This window comes from Aegilops tauschii, chromosome 1 (genome assembly GCF_002575655.3).
Source record: "Aegilops tauschii subsp. strangulata cultivar AL8/78 chromosome 1, Aet v6.0, whole genome shotgun sequence".
Lineage (NCBI taxonomy): Eukaryota > Viridiplantae > Streptophyta > Magnoliopsida > Poales > Poaceae > Aegilops > Aegilops tauschii.
Window position 1 is genome coordinate 199,451,103 of NC_053035.3, and position 17,433 is coordinate 199,468,535.

At 44.4% G+C, this 17,433-nt stretch overlaps 1 protein-coding gene and 1 long non-coding RNA gene across 3 annotated transcripts; one reads left to right on the top strand and one right to left on the bottom strand.

Moving 5' to 3' along the window:
- Positions 1-7,195: 7,195 nt before the first annotated feature.
- Positions 7,196-7,657, top strand: LOC141027978 (ethylene-responsive transcription factor ERN3-like). Its single transcript, XM_073505703.1, has one exon. The coding sequence runs from the start codon at positions 7,196-7,198 to the stop codon at positions 7,655-7,657; it is 462 nt and encodes a 153-aa protein (XP_073361804.1).
- Positions 7,658-7,672: 15 nt separating this feature from the next.
- Positions 7,673-15,453, bottom strand: LOC109737462 (uncharacterized). Of its 2 annotated transcripts, XR_012205179.1 has the most exons (6): positions 15,198-15,453; positions 14,882-15,118; positions 13,997-14,064; positions 11,106-11,169; positions 8,815-8,954; positions 7,674-8,725 (listed from the first exon to the last, which is right to left on the bottom strand). It is a non-coding gene; the product is annotated as an uncharacterized lncRNA (long non-coding RNA). The 2 variants fall into 2 exon arrangements; XR_002226595.4 differs by having other exon boundaries at positions 7,673-8,954.
- Between the last annotated feature and the right edge of the window lie 1,980 nt (positions 15,454-17,433).

Sequence of the window (17,433 nt, forward strand, 5' to 3'; positions counted from 1 at the left end):
CAACATGATCAACTCGGTGGGACCGATGTGCTAGGGTTAGGGTAAAACCTCATCTCGGTTTAACCGATTACACAAACTCGGTGGGACCGATTTTGGTAATAAGCTAACCTGAGAGTTGGTCAAGCAAACTCGGTGAGGCCGATTACAAATCTCGGTGGGACCGAAATTATTGCAACAGGAACCAGAGAGTTTGCAAGCCCATCTCGGTGAGACCGAGATACCATCGGTGAGACCAAACTGATTAGGGTTTCTGGCGGTGGCTATGTCAAATGAACTCGGTGGCGCCGGATAGATCAAATCGGTGGGGCCGAGTTTGACTTTAGGTTTGGGACATATGTGGAAATGAGAAAGTGGTTGAGGGCTTTGGAGCATATCACTAAGCACTTTGCGCAACTAAGCCATTAAGCAACACATCATCCCCTTTTAATAGTATTGGCTTTCCTATGGACTCAATGTGATCCTGGATCACTAAAATGAAAATGTAGAGTCTTGAGCTTTTGCCAATCTTGTGTCCTTAGCATCTTGAAGGGGTTCCACATCCTCTTGTCCACGCCACTCCACTGTGGAACTTATCTGAAATATACTAGATAAAAGTATTACTCTAACAAGAGATATTTTGACATTAATTACCAAAACCACCCAGGGAGCACCTGTGCTTTCAATCTCCCCCTTTTTGGTAATTGATGACAACATACATCAAAGCTTTAGATAGGGATATAGAGAGTAGCAAGTAAAGCTTTGGAAAGACATGTAACATGCATTGGCTCCCCTACATGTATGCAATTATGTAAATATAGAATATAAGAGCATGTGAATGCATAAGCATGACAGAGCAAGCAATGAGTTACATGTATCTTGGCCATCTGCATCAGTGCAAATGATGTGAATATAGGAATTGTACCTTCATGTTCATGAGTCCTTCTTGCAAACAATGTCTACACTAGCAAGAGATCATCATGCACATGAATGTGATGCATATACTTACCTTGTGGTCTTGAGCTAGCTTAGGAAGAGATGAACCTGAGTAAACAAGGTTAGATAACACATATACATCTACTAGGTAGAGCAAAAACTGCAAACCACAAGAGTACCAAGATTGGGATGACATGTAGAGAGTGAGTACTAGGTACTCCTATTGGATATAGACATGTCCCCAAGGGTAAAGATATGCAATGAATTCAAAGATTTCCTTCCCTAGAAGTCTTTCTCCCCCTGAATCTTATATTGGATAATGGGAGAAGGTGGGGAAAACAAAATCAGAGCAAAACAAATCAGAGCTCAATAAACATAACACAAACTAACATGTCTTTCCCCTCTTAAAGACATGTGACTTCGCTCCTATTGAATCCCAAGCATCTGGGGTCTTTGGGGTCTCTCTCTCCGTTTGATGCGATTAAGCATTCTCCCCCTTTGAAGTACTCTCCCCCTTTTGAAGTGATTTAGCTTTGATGTGATCTCTCTCTCCCCCTTTGACATTAATTTCTAAGAAGGGATCTTCTGGATTGTGAATCAAAATAGGTTTGATCCTTGAGTCACAGAGCAAAGCAGCATATAGAATTTGATGCTAGTAGTGGACAACAATCATTGAGTGGAGCTGGAACAAATATGCAGAATGCAAATGGCAAAGTGTCTTCTCAGCACTGAAATCAGTAACACTTAGTTGTTTGCTTCGGTAGCACCGAAGTGGTTCGGTTTGACCGAAAGTGGTAATCCGGTGTGTCCGAGTTCAACACAGAGACAACATTTTGTCACCTCAGCTCACTAGGCAAATAAGATCTCACAAGGATTTGCCAGGAATTAACTAAAGGGTTTGCAATGAATTAGATGCAGGGAATGTAGAAACGAACAAATCAGTAGGGCCGAGTTTGACTTTAGGTTTGGGACATATGTGGAAATGAGAAAGTGGTTGAGGGCTTTGGAGCATATCACTAAGCACTTTGAGCAAGCAAGCCATTAAGCAACACCTCATCCCCTTTTAATAGTATTGGACTTCCTATGGAGTCAATGTGATCTTGGATCACTAAAATGAAAATGTAGAGTCTTGAGCTTTTGAGCTTTTGCCAATCTTATGTCCTTAGCATCTTGAAGGGGTTCCACATCCCCTTGTCCACGCCACTCCACTGTTGAACTTATCTGAAATATACTAGATAAAAGTATTAGTCCAACAAGAGATATGTTGACATTAATTACCAAAACCACCCAGGGAGCACTTGTGCTTTCACTTGTCCTGCTTTAGCCTCGTCGTCGTACACCTCACCGGAGCTGATCCAACGACGGTACCATCCATCATAGCGGAGCAGTACCCCCGGCGCCGTCTCCAGAGGCCTCAGATCTTATTCCGCACCTCCGACAGTCACACCAGCATCACCATCCTCCATGTCCAAGCCAATGATGTGGAGGTTGACAAGGCTACACCAAAGAGGTTGTAGACTCGTCGCATCACTTTATTACTCTACATTCATGTCGATCCCCTAGGGATCCTTTGGTTCAAAGCAGTTGTAAATCTAGAAAGAAATGAATCGTGGTCACAAAGTTAACAGGGAGAAAACTAAATGCTCTTTTGAAACACAATTTGAATCGGTTTAGCAAGATAGCCATTATACGATATTCATGCGGACCAAATAAGCTCACAAAATATTTCGAGGGCAGGCTTCAGCCTGTTGAAGACAGCCTACTAGAATTGCCACTGGTTCAAAGAAAAAGTGAAGGAAAACATAGCAATTGGAAACTTTACTATGGTACTACTATCCGTGCATTTGGTTAGAAGGAATGGAGCAAAGCAAAACTGGTGGATTTTTTTCCTTTGGTGTCTCTTTCAAAGAAAAAACATAGGAATTTTAATATCCACTTGGACGCCCTTTTCAAATTAATATGCATGAAGAACAGGACTAAGTGCATTACTGGCATAATAAGATTCTTATTTTACATTTTCATGTGGTTTGACTTTAATTTCACCATGTTTCTCCATTCCTGTGTTCTTCCAATTCATGTGAACCAAACACCCAGGTTAAAAAATGTTGTGTTTGCAAATGCTCCGTTTTGCACATGCATTCCTATCCCATTCCTGTGTTTTTCCAATCCCTGCAATTTTAGAATCCTCCAATTCTAAGGAGCCCTTACAGATTTACTTCATTTTCAGATAGGTGTCAAAGAAAACTCTGTGTGTTTTGTCCCGCTCCTGCCGTGCCGTCATCCACCCAACCTGAGGTGCACCATCGGCGGAAGTGTTCACTGCAGCAGAGATCCCCCTGCAGACCTTCTTTCGCTGCCTCATATCATCTTCTATGTTACCGGCAGCCACGCCAACTGCATTACCATCATCGGCTGAGCAGATGAACTTGAGGACTACACAGTTTCGGAAGAGAGGTCGCACTCTTTCGTGTATGCTTATGTTATACATCGATTATCATTACCTGCTACTTTATCATCCTGTTCACCTCTTAGACTCCGAGTCAGGTCCAAACAAATGTTCAAACTTTAGTTTTAAAATGCATGTGGGGCACATATCGAGGCAGCAACGAATAGTATTTTTCTACTATCATGGTTCATCTCAGGTCTTCTATGTGGTTCATGTTGGGTGGGCAACAAACAGCAGATGATCCATCGTCTATCTTTGTAAACTAAAGGTCTGAAGCTATTATCTGCCTGCTATCATTAGTTTTGGATCTATCCACTCGTTTGCTACCATCAGTCTTGATTTCTTAATGCACCCCTTAGGCCTTACATAATCTAACTATGTTTTTTTATTATGCATGTCAGTTATTGTACACAATCGTACTGAACATGTAGAGAAAAAGAGAAGACCGTTGCGTGGGAATATAATGTCATGCAGACACCACTCCATGGTGAGCGAAGTGCCCCCCTCCCCACATTCCAGATTGTATTCTAGAGGAAGATAACTGTTCAGAGGGGTATTTAGAGGGAGCCGACCACTCCTATTTACCCCTGAGGTGTTTGCTCTAAGTGCCATTCTAATGTTGGTCATATCATGCATATGGAGCCTCGCATTGCTTACTTTATACAACTTATATGTCATCAGCTTAGTTTAGATTTGCTTTGTGTGAATGCCACCTGTTTGGTCTCCATATCATATATGTGAATTATGCAATGCCATCTTCTTTAGCCAGGCATCATATACGTGAATCATGCAATGCCATCCCGTTTAGCCTGTCATCGTATATGTAAATTGTAATCGTGCCATACTATTTTTTTCATAATGTATTCCATTTGCCGACAATGTTTCCACATTCATCTACTCTTCCTATGCATCAACCATTTGAGTCAGTCATGGCAAAATTTGGAGTGAAAACAAGGTCATCTGAGCAGTCAGTGCTACCTGTCAATGCAGATTTCTTGTTGGTTAGAGATAGCTCCTCAGAGGAGGTTTCAGAGACAGATGACCAGTCGTATCCCCCCCGAGGTGTATGCTCTAACTTGGCAGGGTTATATTGCTCATATCATGCATATGTTGTGTTGCATTGCCATGCCATCTGCTTAGATTATACATGCTTTGTGTTAATGCCTCCTGTTTGTTTTCTATATCTGATAAGGGAATTATGCAATGCCATGTTTTTAGCCAGTTATCATATGTGTGAATTACGCACTGCCATCCTGTGTAGCCAGGCATCACATATGTGAATTATCTCATGCCATCTTTTTATTACGTATATTATTTGTCGACAATCTGGGTATATTGAACTACTCTTCATGTGTATCAGCCATTTGAGCCGGTCATGAAAAATCTGGAGTGAAAACAAGGTCTTTAGAGCAAGCAATGGTACCTGTTGAAGCATATATCTCGATGGTTAAGGGTAGCTCCTCAGAGGAGGATTCCGAGACAGATGACCAGTCCTATATCCGACCTGAGGTGTATGCTCTAACTTGCAATGTTTATATTTCTCATATCATGCATATGGTGTCTTGCATTGCTTAGTTTAGACATCATATACACAATATTCAATACCATCTGCTTAGTTTAGAGATCATACATGCGAGTGCCAGCTGCTTAGTATATGAAGCAATTATGTGAGTTATATCATGCCATCATGTATACTAGGCAACATGTATATGAATTATTTCATCCCAACCTATTTTAGAAAGACATCATATAGTTATGTCATGTCATCCTGTTTAGATACTCATCATATGTTGAATTGTGCCATTATATCATGTTAAGTTATCCATCATATATCTGAAACTGTGTCATGCTATCCTGTTTAGTTAGCCATCATATATGTGAAATTGTGTCATTCTGTCCTGTTTGGTTAGACAACATATATGTGAATTACCACATCTGTCTATCATACAATGCCTGCTCATTCAATTTCTTTTCTTGTTTATCAGCCATTTGAATTGGAGGGGGTGATGGTAGTATCTAAGGGAGTAAAAAATCATTCTTCACAAAAGACGGTGCTACCCATCGATGCAGATAGAACCATGGTTGTACTGGCCCACGAACTAGCCCCACCACACATAATCAAGACTCTTCCAGATTGTACACCTACACCGGTGGACAGAGACCCATCTACACCCCATTTAACCCCAACCCCAGCAGATAGTAACCCACTTCTAGTTGACACAGCACCATGTCCACCACAGAGTACCCCCACACGAGCAGTTTGTAAAGCAACTCCAGTGCCGAAAGCACGAAGACCACCACAGCGAACCCAAACTCCACATTTAAAGCAGAAGAGCAACTATTCTCAAGTCAGATTCCGTAGCTATGGTCCATACTCCTTCGCTCTTGCATCGCTGTATTTACTCATACCAACTAATTTCGAATTTGAAGGATCCAATTAAAACTCCAATGGTGCAACAGGTATGTTTTAAACCTATTTCTTTAACTGGATTGCTATTCTAACTTCTTACTCTGTGTTGATTTCAGTTTCAGTTGTATAAACAGTTATGTTCTCATGTCATGCACATTACAAGTGTTGCTAGTGCTGTGTAGTTTCCCACACTTATATTCTATCTGCTGATGTGTCTTAAAAATATATAATTTGAACTATGTCTCTATCTTGATTTGGCAACATAAACTAGAATGATATAGACAATACAATGACCATAGTACATACATATATGTTTGTTTCATGTTGTTATCCTGTCCACCTTACTACTGAACCGGTTTACCAAAATGAGTGTCATATACATGTGCCTGCTTGTTTCTCTTGTAGAATACAAACAAAATATTGGAGAAGAGCACCCCATTATGAAATGGTAGAGAAAGTAATGCAGATAAGGTTCAAGATTGTGATACAACCGTGTTGGTCTCCAAGAAAGGTGAGAAAACCTATCTTGTTAACAGCCAGACAACCCCAAAGTCCTGCGTTGATGTAGTGTTCGAGTTACTGCCACTACTGCTGGCACAAGCTCCTAGAAATTGCTGCCTGAATCACATCAGCTTCTTCAGCCTCACCTACAAGCTGGAAGGCATCAGTCAGCAGTGCTGCGGCAAGAAGCTGAAGGACTGAGGAAGTCCCTGCAGAATTCAGATGCATACTTTCTCGGGCAGCAGCAAAAGCTGGACGTTTAGCGCCAAACAAGAGAAAACTAATAAGCTTGCTAAGCTTCTTGCCAGCATGGTGGGTATCTAGGATATTATTTCTTGAGCTCTTTTTAAGTGGTTTCAGTTCTGGACTTGTTCTGCTGCCGCGTTTATTTTCACTGGTGGCTAATTTAGTCGCCCACTGTATGTAATATGTTGCTTTCTCCACGACATTTGCACTGGTGGCGAACTTTGATGCCCAGTGGATGTAATATTTGTAATAGCCATAATAGCCTAGCGTAAGTTGCTTGCTTATTTATTTCCTTATTGTCTTGTTTATTTTTTTGCTTGTAGTCACTGCAGTTCTTTTTCCGCGGTAACCTTTTTATTTAGAATTAGGCCACAATAAGAGCATCTCCAACAGCGGCTGCAAAAACCGCGCGCGCGCGGTAAAATGCGATTTTAGCGCGCGCGGGATGGTTTCGCATGCTCCAGTGGCAGCGGGAAACTCAGGCGCGTGGGAAACGATTGCACGCGCGCGTGAAAAAGCGGGAGGTCATGCGCTAGATATGGCCCGCCGCTTCCGGCGCGCCTATAAATAGCTATGCCCGCCACGCGGCCTCCCATCGCTATCCACATCGCCACGCACTCTCTCCCCGCTTCCTCTGCCGCTTCCTCGCCTCGCCGCTGACGTGCCACCACCGCGCCACCATGCCATCGCACTGCCGGGGATCTTCGGGCTACTGTGGCGTCCGCCAGCGCCCCTCCGACGCCTTCGACGCTGAGATTCGGTCCGGCGACGTCCGCCTCGGCCTTGGCACGTTCGAGACTGCGCACGAGGCCGCCCGCGCGTACGACGCGGCGGTGTGGCGCCTCGGGAGGCCTCGCCCGCAGATGAACTTCCAGAAAGTCTGGACGTGCGAGCAGGCGCAGGCCGTCGCCCCTCCTTCGTTGCTAATAACTAACGCCGACCGTCAGGAACACCATCGGCATCAGTGCCACCTCCTCAACGCCCTGGCGGATGAGCGAGCCATGGCGGAGTGGCGCCAGTGCCACCCAGAGGACGTCGCCAACAAGAACGCCTTCTGGGCGGAGAGGAGGGCAAGGCGGCGCGTGGAATGGGCGAACATGCGTCGTCGGAAGGCACTGGTGATATCGCAGTGCGATCTGTGAGAAGCATCATTCTTCTCTAGCGACGATGAGCAGTGCGAAGACGCGTGGTTTGATACGTTGCACGACACAAGCGAGGAGGAGGAGGACGACGACTCGGAGTAGTTTCTAGTTGCACCATAGTTTTTACCTCGGACTAGTTTCTTTTTTACCTATCTATGCTAGATGAACTATCTTTGTATCTCTTTTTTATCTATGTATCACTTTTTTATATATGCCTATGGTTTTTTATTTGTTTTGGGTGCATAGCGCAGTTTTTTTGCAGCGCCTGCTGGAGCGGCTCGCGCGTGCAAAACTTTGCAGCGGCCACTGGAGCAAGCGCTCCTCGCCGCACAAAAACTCGCGAACAACATGCTGCAAAGGCGTCTTTAGCGCGCCGCACGTTCGCGTCTGTTGGAGATGCTCGAACCATGGGCAACATACAGATGTTGTAACCATTGTCCTGCTGGCTGCTGTAGTGGGCTTTCTAAGGTCCATATTATCCATGGGCCTTCTATGGCCCGCAGATTCAATGGCCTTCTACGGGTCGTTTGATAGATTGGCCAAACATGGGTCGTACATTCATGGACCATTAACGGACCGCAATATGGGCCGTAAACGGGCTAGTATCGGAATCGTCTGTTTATGGGCCGACCATAACGGGTCGTTAATAGGATGATGTGTAGAACGGGCTTAATTCTATCGACAGGCATAACGGGTCATTAATGGGCCATAATTGATGACGCTATGAAAATGGCCCAACGAATTAACGGGCCATAGACGGGCCGACTTTAAGCACAGGCTGAATTTGGCCACAAGCAGAACATGCCAGTAACGGACTGTAAGTAATCGAATGCCGGAGTTGAGCCCAATACAAAATGTGGCCTTAGAAGGCCAAAAGATAACACAGGCTGGAAACGGCCCAATGGAATAATGGGCCGTTAATGGGTATAAAGCGATACACTGTTCATTCTGGGCCAGTTTCATCACAGGCCTTTTTTGGCCCAGGGTTACAAAGGGCCTCATGTAACGACCCAAACCTGATAATATTCGATGTCTCTGTGCTCACTGTGCTAGTCCCTGGATCAATACCTAGCACACATAGTACAGGATGTAATATCAAGAATAAACCACATGTGATAACATTACATCGTAGATCCAGAATTTAATATAATACATACCTGCATAGCTCAAGCTAGCACACAAACAAAATGCAGCAGAAAAGCAAATAAAGTCTCCATGAAGTCCATCAACTCCACATGCAAATGTCGAGTATAGACATTGTAACCCTACATCGTATCACTCACTCGTCAAATAAAATCTGCAACATGAAACGTTGCAGCCACGAATGGTCAATACTTTGAATGTATTGGCAAGTCACGCAGGAATTGATATAACAGACCTACTTCTATATGCAAGGTATATCAAGAGGATAATGAAGTGGTTGTTTTGCAGAAAGCTAATTTTTTCCCTGATAACTTGTCAGGACCCCGATTCTAAGTCACACCGATCTAGCATGTAACACATCATATCACTTTGCGGCCTCACGCACGGTATTCCCACGGGTGCCACCTTACCTGGCCCGGGACCGTTTGCGCCTTTTGGCTCACGTATATGATAGTGTCGCTAGTATCCATATGACAGAGAACCCGGGCCGACATGACTAGTCGTGAACCCAAAGTGCGCTAACTTACGGGGACAAGCATACATGAACCAGCATCGAACGTGTCGGTCATCAGCGTGTGAATCCAGGCTGTAGCAACTGGGCTAACAGGACTCCGGGAACCCGGGCTGTAGCAGGCTAGCAGGACTCCGGAAGTCACCGCGTGACATTTCCCCGAAGGGACAGACACAGGAACAAAGTGGATCACATGCCGACCAGTCTAAGTGTTCCGGAGCAGTAGCAACTGGGCTAGCAGGACTCCGGTAAACTGGGCTGTAGCAGACTACCATGGCTCAGTGGAAGCACTAGACTACATTTCCCCATAAGAGAGGCTACCAAGGATAAACGACTATGTTGTCGGATCCCACACATATCAAACATTTCAATCATACACACAATATGCCCAATATGTGTAAATACAACATGGCATCACAACAAAACTCTACAACTCAAAGTATTTATTCATTAGGCTCCGAAGAGCCAGATATTACAAACATGGGTCTGATGACCCAGCATTCAAGTCATACAAGCAACAAGCACATGCGGAAGCTTATCTTGTCTGAGTACAGACAACTACAAATGGAAAAGGCTAAGAAGCCTAACTGTCTACAAGACCCTGCCGAGGGCACAAGATCGTAGCTGAGGTAACTACATATGCGTCAGTATCAACAAAGGGGGTGGTGGAGTTTGACTGCAGCAAGCCAGCTTGACTCGGTGGCTATCCTGAACTATGACTGCAAGTAACTCTTTTCAGGTGGCGCACACGAGTCCACATATTCACCATATCAATACACCACTATGGATCCGCTCCCGTCTCCCTACGAGAACGCCATCCATAGCACTCACGCTTATCTTGCGAGTTTTAGAGTATCCACTTTCACTTGTCTATGAACTGTACAGGCAATCCAGAAGTCCTTTTCCGCGGACACGGCTATTCGAATAGATGATGTTAACCCTGCAGGGGTGTACTTCTTCACACACGCTCTCGCCACTTACCACCATGTACACGTCGTCTATCTCGGCAACCTTCAAGCGGAAGCCTGGCGAGGGAGTCGGCCACGACCTGACTAACCATACAAGTCTCTAGTCCAGGTTTATCGCCTATTCGGGTTCCATCCGCAAGGAGATCCGGCCGGGGTGTCGCTCACGGCCCCAAACGATGTGTGCAGGGTTCCCAAGCCCACCTCGACGGATGGATCTACGCTTGGTACACCGTGCCACGGTGCCTAGTCTGTCCCAAGCCCACCTGTATCGGGTGCCACTTGGTAGACTACTAACACTACCTACAAACACCAGAAACTAGTTGCAATTCCTGGACATAGATCAGGTTGATTAATAAGTCGAGAGAGCTTGGAGCGCCCGGAGTCCAATGTGTGGTAGTAACTGTTCATCGATCACAACCACAGAACTCAGTTCCTGAGGACGGCTGCAATGAGACAACCCACCATGTACTCCTACATGGCCTCTCACCGCTACCTTTACCAAATCGTGTTCACACACTTAGCTCTCAACAGTAGGACATGTTCACCAGATTCCAATTCATCCCCGATGAATTAGACCTGACTCAACTCTAAGAAATAGCAGGCATGACAACCAAGCATGAATGAGTAGGCACATCAGGGCTCAAACAACTCCTACTCATGCTAGTGGGTTTCATCTATTTACTGTGGCAATGACAGGTCATGCAGAGGAAAGGGGTTCAACTACCGCAACATGTAACAGTTGAAACGTTGTTGTCCTAATGCAGTAAAAGAGAGCAGGAGCGAGAGAGTGGGATTGTATCGAAATGAACAAGGGGTTTTTGCTTGCCTGACACTTCCGAAGATAGTATAGCTCTTCATCGCTGTCATCGAACTCATCGTCGGAACCACGTCTACGCAGGGGGAACGGTTACCAGCAATAGAGAGGAAACACAATCAATGCAATGCGACAATATGATCCATGAATGTGACATGGTAATATGATGTGATTTGAGCTAATGCAGCTATCAAGAGAAGGGTTTGAGTTGATTTGAACCAAAGGTTCAAATTCAAATTCAAACTATGAAGTTATAAAATGCATTATCATGTTTTCATCTATACAGCAAGGTTAAGTTGCTTAGTCATGCATGAGAATGGTACATATGGATAGATTGGATTTTTCTGATCATTTTTCATATATGATTTGTTTCATTTGGAGTTACGGTTGAATTTCTATGAATTTTACAAGTTTAGGCAAATTTCTAAAAATAAATAAATCATTTAGATTTATTTAAATTCCAGAAATAGTTTACTGCGTCAGCATGACGTCAGTGTGACGTCATCAAGTCAATAGGGGCCGGTCCAGGTCAAACCTGACCAGTGGGGCCCGCTGGTCAGTGACTCAGGGCTGGTTAGGGTCGCAGACAGGTGGGACCGGTCAAACGCCACGTTAGCAAAGTCAATGCTGACGCGTGGGTCCACTGGATTAGATTAAATCTAACTAATTTGGTTAGCCGGTTAATTGAACCTATGAGGTCCGGCTTTCAGTGTCTGGGGGTTAACTAAACAAGGTAATTAAGCCCTAATGGCATGGTTAGCCGGCGGCTAATCGCCGGCGGCCACAGGCCACGGCGCAGGCGTCGGGTTTGCTCCTCCGGCGACCAAACGAGTGGCGGAGGGGCTCTGCATGGAGCTGGTGCTCATCCGCATCCAACAGAGCAAGCAGCAGTGGATGAGGTGGTCTACAGCGCCGACGGCGTCGAGCTTTGCGGCGGCCGGAGCTCGGCAAGGTCGGGTTCGGCGCCATTGTGCACGGCAGGGCGAACAGGTGGCTGCACTCGGCTCCTGGGAGAATGCTGAGCGCGCGACGGTGCTCAGACACAAGCTGCGGTTGCTGTTGGTGCGGCGGCGATGAGACATGGCGGCGGGAGCTTCTGCGTCCGTGCAACTACGGCATAGAGGACGCGGGCGAACATGGGAGTAGGGGGAAAAGAAGCAGCGGCTCACCGCGGGTCTGCTGGTGCTGCTCGCAAGGCAAGGGAGGCACGGGGTCCGGCGAATCGACGGCGCAGATCACCGGCACCCGAGGTCGAGGATGGCGGCGTTGGCGGGGAAGAAGGCCGTCCGGGCTTGCGTTCTTCTGCTTGGAGGCGCTAGGCGTCGCGGCGGAGTTGATGGGCATGTCGGCAGGTGGTGCGGTGGCCGGTGGCCACGGCTACGGCGATCGGCGGCGACGGCAACGCTCGGGTGTGCGCGTGAGAGAGAGACAAAGGGGAGGAGGAGCACGGGGAGAGTGAGAGAGGGCCAGAGGGGTTGCGTGGCGTCGTCCAGACGCGTCGGGGAGGGGCAGGCAGGCAGGGAGGAGCTGGCCTCCTCGGCCGCGCGCGTGCGAGCACACAGCTGCTCCTACTGGCAGGAGGAAGACGACAGGAGGCACCGGGTGGGCTGGCCCGGCAAGCTGGGCCGGCAGGTGGGCTGCACAGGTAAACTCTCTCTCTCTCTGTGTCCTTTCTAATTTTCTTTCTATTTTGCTATTTTTCTCCTCTATTTTGATTTAGTTTATAAACCAAATCATTTTATAAATCCTGAAAATAATTTTGGGCATTAACTGAATTATTACAAAGGCCCTTAGCTATTTTCAGAATATGTTGGAGCATTTAAAATTATTTATAGAATTTAAGTGCCCCGATTCAAATACATACGATTTAATTCAAAAATCCAGGATTACCTAGAAAAATGTGCACCATTTTTGACAGAGGTTTTCAACCAATCCAAAAATGATGAACTTTTCTAAAGAGCATTCTGGGTTCATTGAAAATATTTATGGTTGACCCTATTTGATTTAATTTGGTGCTAGGGTTTGTCATCCCCATTTCAACTTTAATTGAGAATTAACATGATGCATGGATGCTTTAATGCAACTAATGACAAGCAAATTCTAGGGATGTGACATAACTACATAATGTAATCGTTAAATTTTATTTTCGTCTTGCTACAATTAAATACATATGGTTGAGTTGGGCAATCCAATACCAACCTATCCATATTATTAAATTTCCCACTCAATTTTTATTAAGATATCATCCGTTAAGATCATTCAACAACTATCATGGTCTAGCTGCTCAAATTTGTCCATAATCGGGGACACGGTTAATCATGATTAGTTTTAATACTCTGCAGAGTTTTTTACGCTTTAACCACTGGAACCAATCCGAAGATTGAGACGAAGTCTTTCAGAAGAGGTTCCCTTAACACCTAACGGCCACATCCCACCTATATATATGCTACATCTGTTGACACTGTCTGGGCAAGGGTTCCAACAACTGATCAACTAAGCCAGAGCCCATATAGCCAGTGGTCGCACATGGAACCTGAGTGGCTTTCCACTTAGGGTGCACTCTCATGGGCGCATGGCCTTGGAAAAAGTGCAAGACCCCATGATGCCTTCCCTCAACACCAAACAATACCACTTCCGCCCAGAGGTGAATTATATATTATGTTTTTACTCAAGTTATATTATATATAGTCCTCACATATTCTCAATGCATGCACGAACCAATACCCGTTTACCTAGCATAGCAAGCATACACTATCACGATCTACAATAAGGCCATACTAACTACATCTCAATAGCAATAGCATACTGCCATAATATTCCTACACATGCATAATATGGTATTGTGATATAGAACTACATGCATGAAAAATAATAGGATGAAGGATGACCAAGGTGTAACTTGCCTAGTATATTTGATGAAGATCGTCGCACTCATCATCCTGATAACTCTACTCGTCACGCTCCGAGAAATCTATCGCAAACAAAAGAATCCAAATAAATAACCATGCCATAAATAAGAATCAAAAGAACAAAACAAATATAGCAAGGTTGAACAGCATCAACATAAATAGGTTTAATATTATAATATGGGTCTCGGTGTGATATAAGGTGACGGGTGAAGGAACGAACTCGAAAGAATTTCTAAACAACAAAATATTGCTTTATAAGCATATATTTGATATAATATGAATCGGACTCAAAGTGATGGGAAAACAACATAAAATTGGGGTAATAGATTGCATATGACATAAGGGTTCATTTGCAAAAAGAATTATTTGAAAAGGAGGACTACAACTCAAATTATAGTGAGATGAAGTTTGAATTGAATTTAAATTCATACAGTAAAACGAATATCATCAACAAGTATTTGATACAAGTTTTCAGACGCAAAAAGCATCAATTGAATATGATATACAATTTGCAAGATATGAGCAAAAGAAGATTCAAATTCAAATTTGAATTGGTCAAATTTGAAATGTTCAAAAGTTGAAACTTATGAATTAACTGTAAATAGGGCTTCGGTACGAAACTAACACAATTGGGGATTCATCAAAAACAGAGTTGTCGTTGAAAAGTTATGATGAATTGAATTTCAGGGACCTATCTGTTAAAGTACAAAAACAATTTCAGTCGAAGAAGAAATTAAAACAAAACTAATGGACACATGGCAGCACGTGATTAGCCGATACCCCTTCACGGAATAGACTACTGTTGGCCGTTGGATGAAGTGACGATCGACGGTTGCAGTTTTATTAGAGTTAGGTTTAGGGGAGAGGGGAATTCCTCACCGGAATGCACTCCGGTGACCATGGCGCGGTGGCGGGGCGGCTCGGCTCCGTTCAAGAGCTCACAAAGGTGGCTCCCGAAGCTCGGGAAGCATGGGACGGCGTGCGGGGCTTCATGGCCAACTCGAAAACCTCCTCGGTTACAACGTGGGCGACCTTTGGCGACAAGGCGGTGCGGCTGGAACGATGGCAGTTGCCGGCGAACTTCGGGAGGATGTGGGGCGCTCGAAGCAGTGGTTCCTGAGAATAAAAGGAGGCGAGGGAGGTGCGTGAGGTCTCAGCGAATTCATTAAGAGGCTCTGTGAGGACCGGGGCTTACTGGCCGCTCTGCAGTTCGTCGTCGGAGGAGCTTCGTGCAGCGGAGATCCAGCGAGTCGAGGAGCTCAGTTCCGCGAGGTGAGGATGGGAATCAATCGAGGGGAGACAGGGGATTCGATCTGTTTCAACGGATTCGGTCGAGGGGGTTCAGGATTGCGCGGATCATGGATTTGTTTTGGTCGTTGAGGTACTGTCATGATGGGGAGGGAGACCGAGCGGAGGTGGAAGAAGGAGGTGGTGGGGTCTGTGCGTGAGTCAAACAGGGAAGAGGAGAGAGGCTGGCAGATGGGCGTGAAGCTGTTTTTTAGGAAAAGGGCCTGAAGCTGCTGATGTGGCGCTGACGTGGGTGGCGTCGTCCGGTTGGCTTGCTGGGCTGGGCCTAGCGCTAATGCTGCTGCTGGGCACTGGTAGAAATAGGTCCAGGTTTTTTTCTCTTTAAACAAATACCAGAAAACAATATGACGAGATAGATGCAAATTTACGTCCTAAAACAAAATACCAGAACACTCACAAAAGTGTATACACTAAAATAGAAATAGTGAGCATTTATTTCAGCTCAAATATTTATATAATAAAAATATAACATTTTGGTAAACTTTACTTTAACATTATAAAATGCTCCACAAAAATATTTTTCAACTCCGCAGGAAATGCAAATATCATTTAAAACATATCCAACTCTTTTTAACATTGAATGAGTCATGTTTCCTTCTCTCATAAAATTTATTTTGAGTTAAAATTATTTTAAATATTCAAAATCCAAATGGGAGAATATTCAATTATTCACCAATAGTATTCTTTGAGGAAGTCATGTCATCGTCTCTCATATTAAAATTGGAAATAGTCTGAATATTCTCAAACCCAAAATAAGAACCAAACGAATAATTGGGAAAGTCCTTTTATTCCCTCTCGTTTATTATTCGTTTAAATATTCCAAAAGTTTCAAATCCTACTCAAATTTAACTAACATCAATCGACAAGCAAGTTTTGGTTTAAACCCATTTAAATAGTTAACATTCAAAAATTTAGAATTTTGGGATGTTACACCTCATATGGGCCGAAAGACGTCATGGGCCATACATGGGCCGGAAGTTACAACGGATTGGAATAATATTGGACGGCCCAGATGAAGCTACTGGGCCTAATTCGGATAGACCATAAAGGGTCGTGAGTTAGCGGGCTAGGCTATATGCAAACAGGTCATTAATAGGCTTTCCGTGGGCCGGCCTGCTTCTTTTTGACCAAGTCAAACAGGCCGGCATTTTGACCTGAATGGGCTGTTGTTGAGCCGAGCCACGTGTCGACGTATCATAGGTGCATACCGTCGATTCGCTGGATGATATTTGTCCCAACGCGGAGTTGACACGTGGTTCCTCCGGCGAATGCGAATTTTACATGTGGAACATCCCCATTGGTCTCGGCTGTTAACGGGCTATCGGATCCAAACCGGAACCCGATAGCTTAACGGCGACCCTTTACGGTGGATGCCACGTGTTGGTTACCCTTGACGAAAACACTTCTATGACGCGCCATTTATCGTCATGGAAGTGGACACTTCCGTGATGATAATTTTGGTATTGTCATGAAACACTTTTACGACAGCACATGTATGACTATCTTGATTCTGTCATAAAATTCTCATGGATGTACATGCAAGACAGAAAACGTGACCTACTGTGACAAACACGTATCATCACGGAAGTGTATTTTTTGTAGTGTTTCGTGATCTATCTATCTATGTAATCGAGTGAGAGTTATATAATAATGTTTAGTTTGAATTTTTACGTCTTTACTTTTATGTTTAAATCAAAATAAAAGAAAATAATAAAAAAATATCATATGCTAATCTTATGGTAAGTAATGACATCACATAAGGAGAAGTACAAGTGGTAAAATTTGTTGAAAGTTGACAAACATAGTATTGGTCAATAATGCAATTCATTAAAGAATTAATAAGGGAAGAGAAGATTCACATGCAAATACACTATCTTGGACATCTTTTATGATGGTGAGCCCTCATTAAATATTTTATGCCAAACTGTTGACGTTGGACAAGGAAGACAACATAATGATTTATGTTTGTTCATATTCACATAGAAGTTATATTGTCATAGATCCTCCAACATAGGGTGCTTGCTCAATATCTTTGCTAGCCAAAAATCCGCACTAAGTAGAGATACTACTTGAGCATCCAAAACCCTCAAACCCAAATCCATGTTTTGAGAGTCCACTATACC

Bases quoted from the DNA above. Each gene is read 5' to 3' on its own strand.
- LOC141027978 (XM_073505703.1), top strand. From the start codon at position 7,196: ATGCCATCGCACTGCCGGGGATCTTCGGGCTACTGTGGCGTCCGCCAG.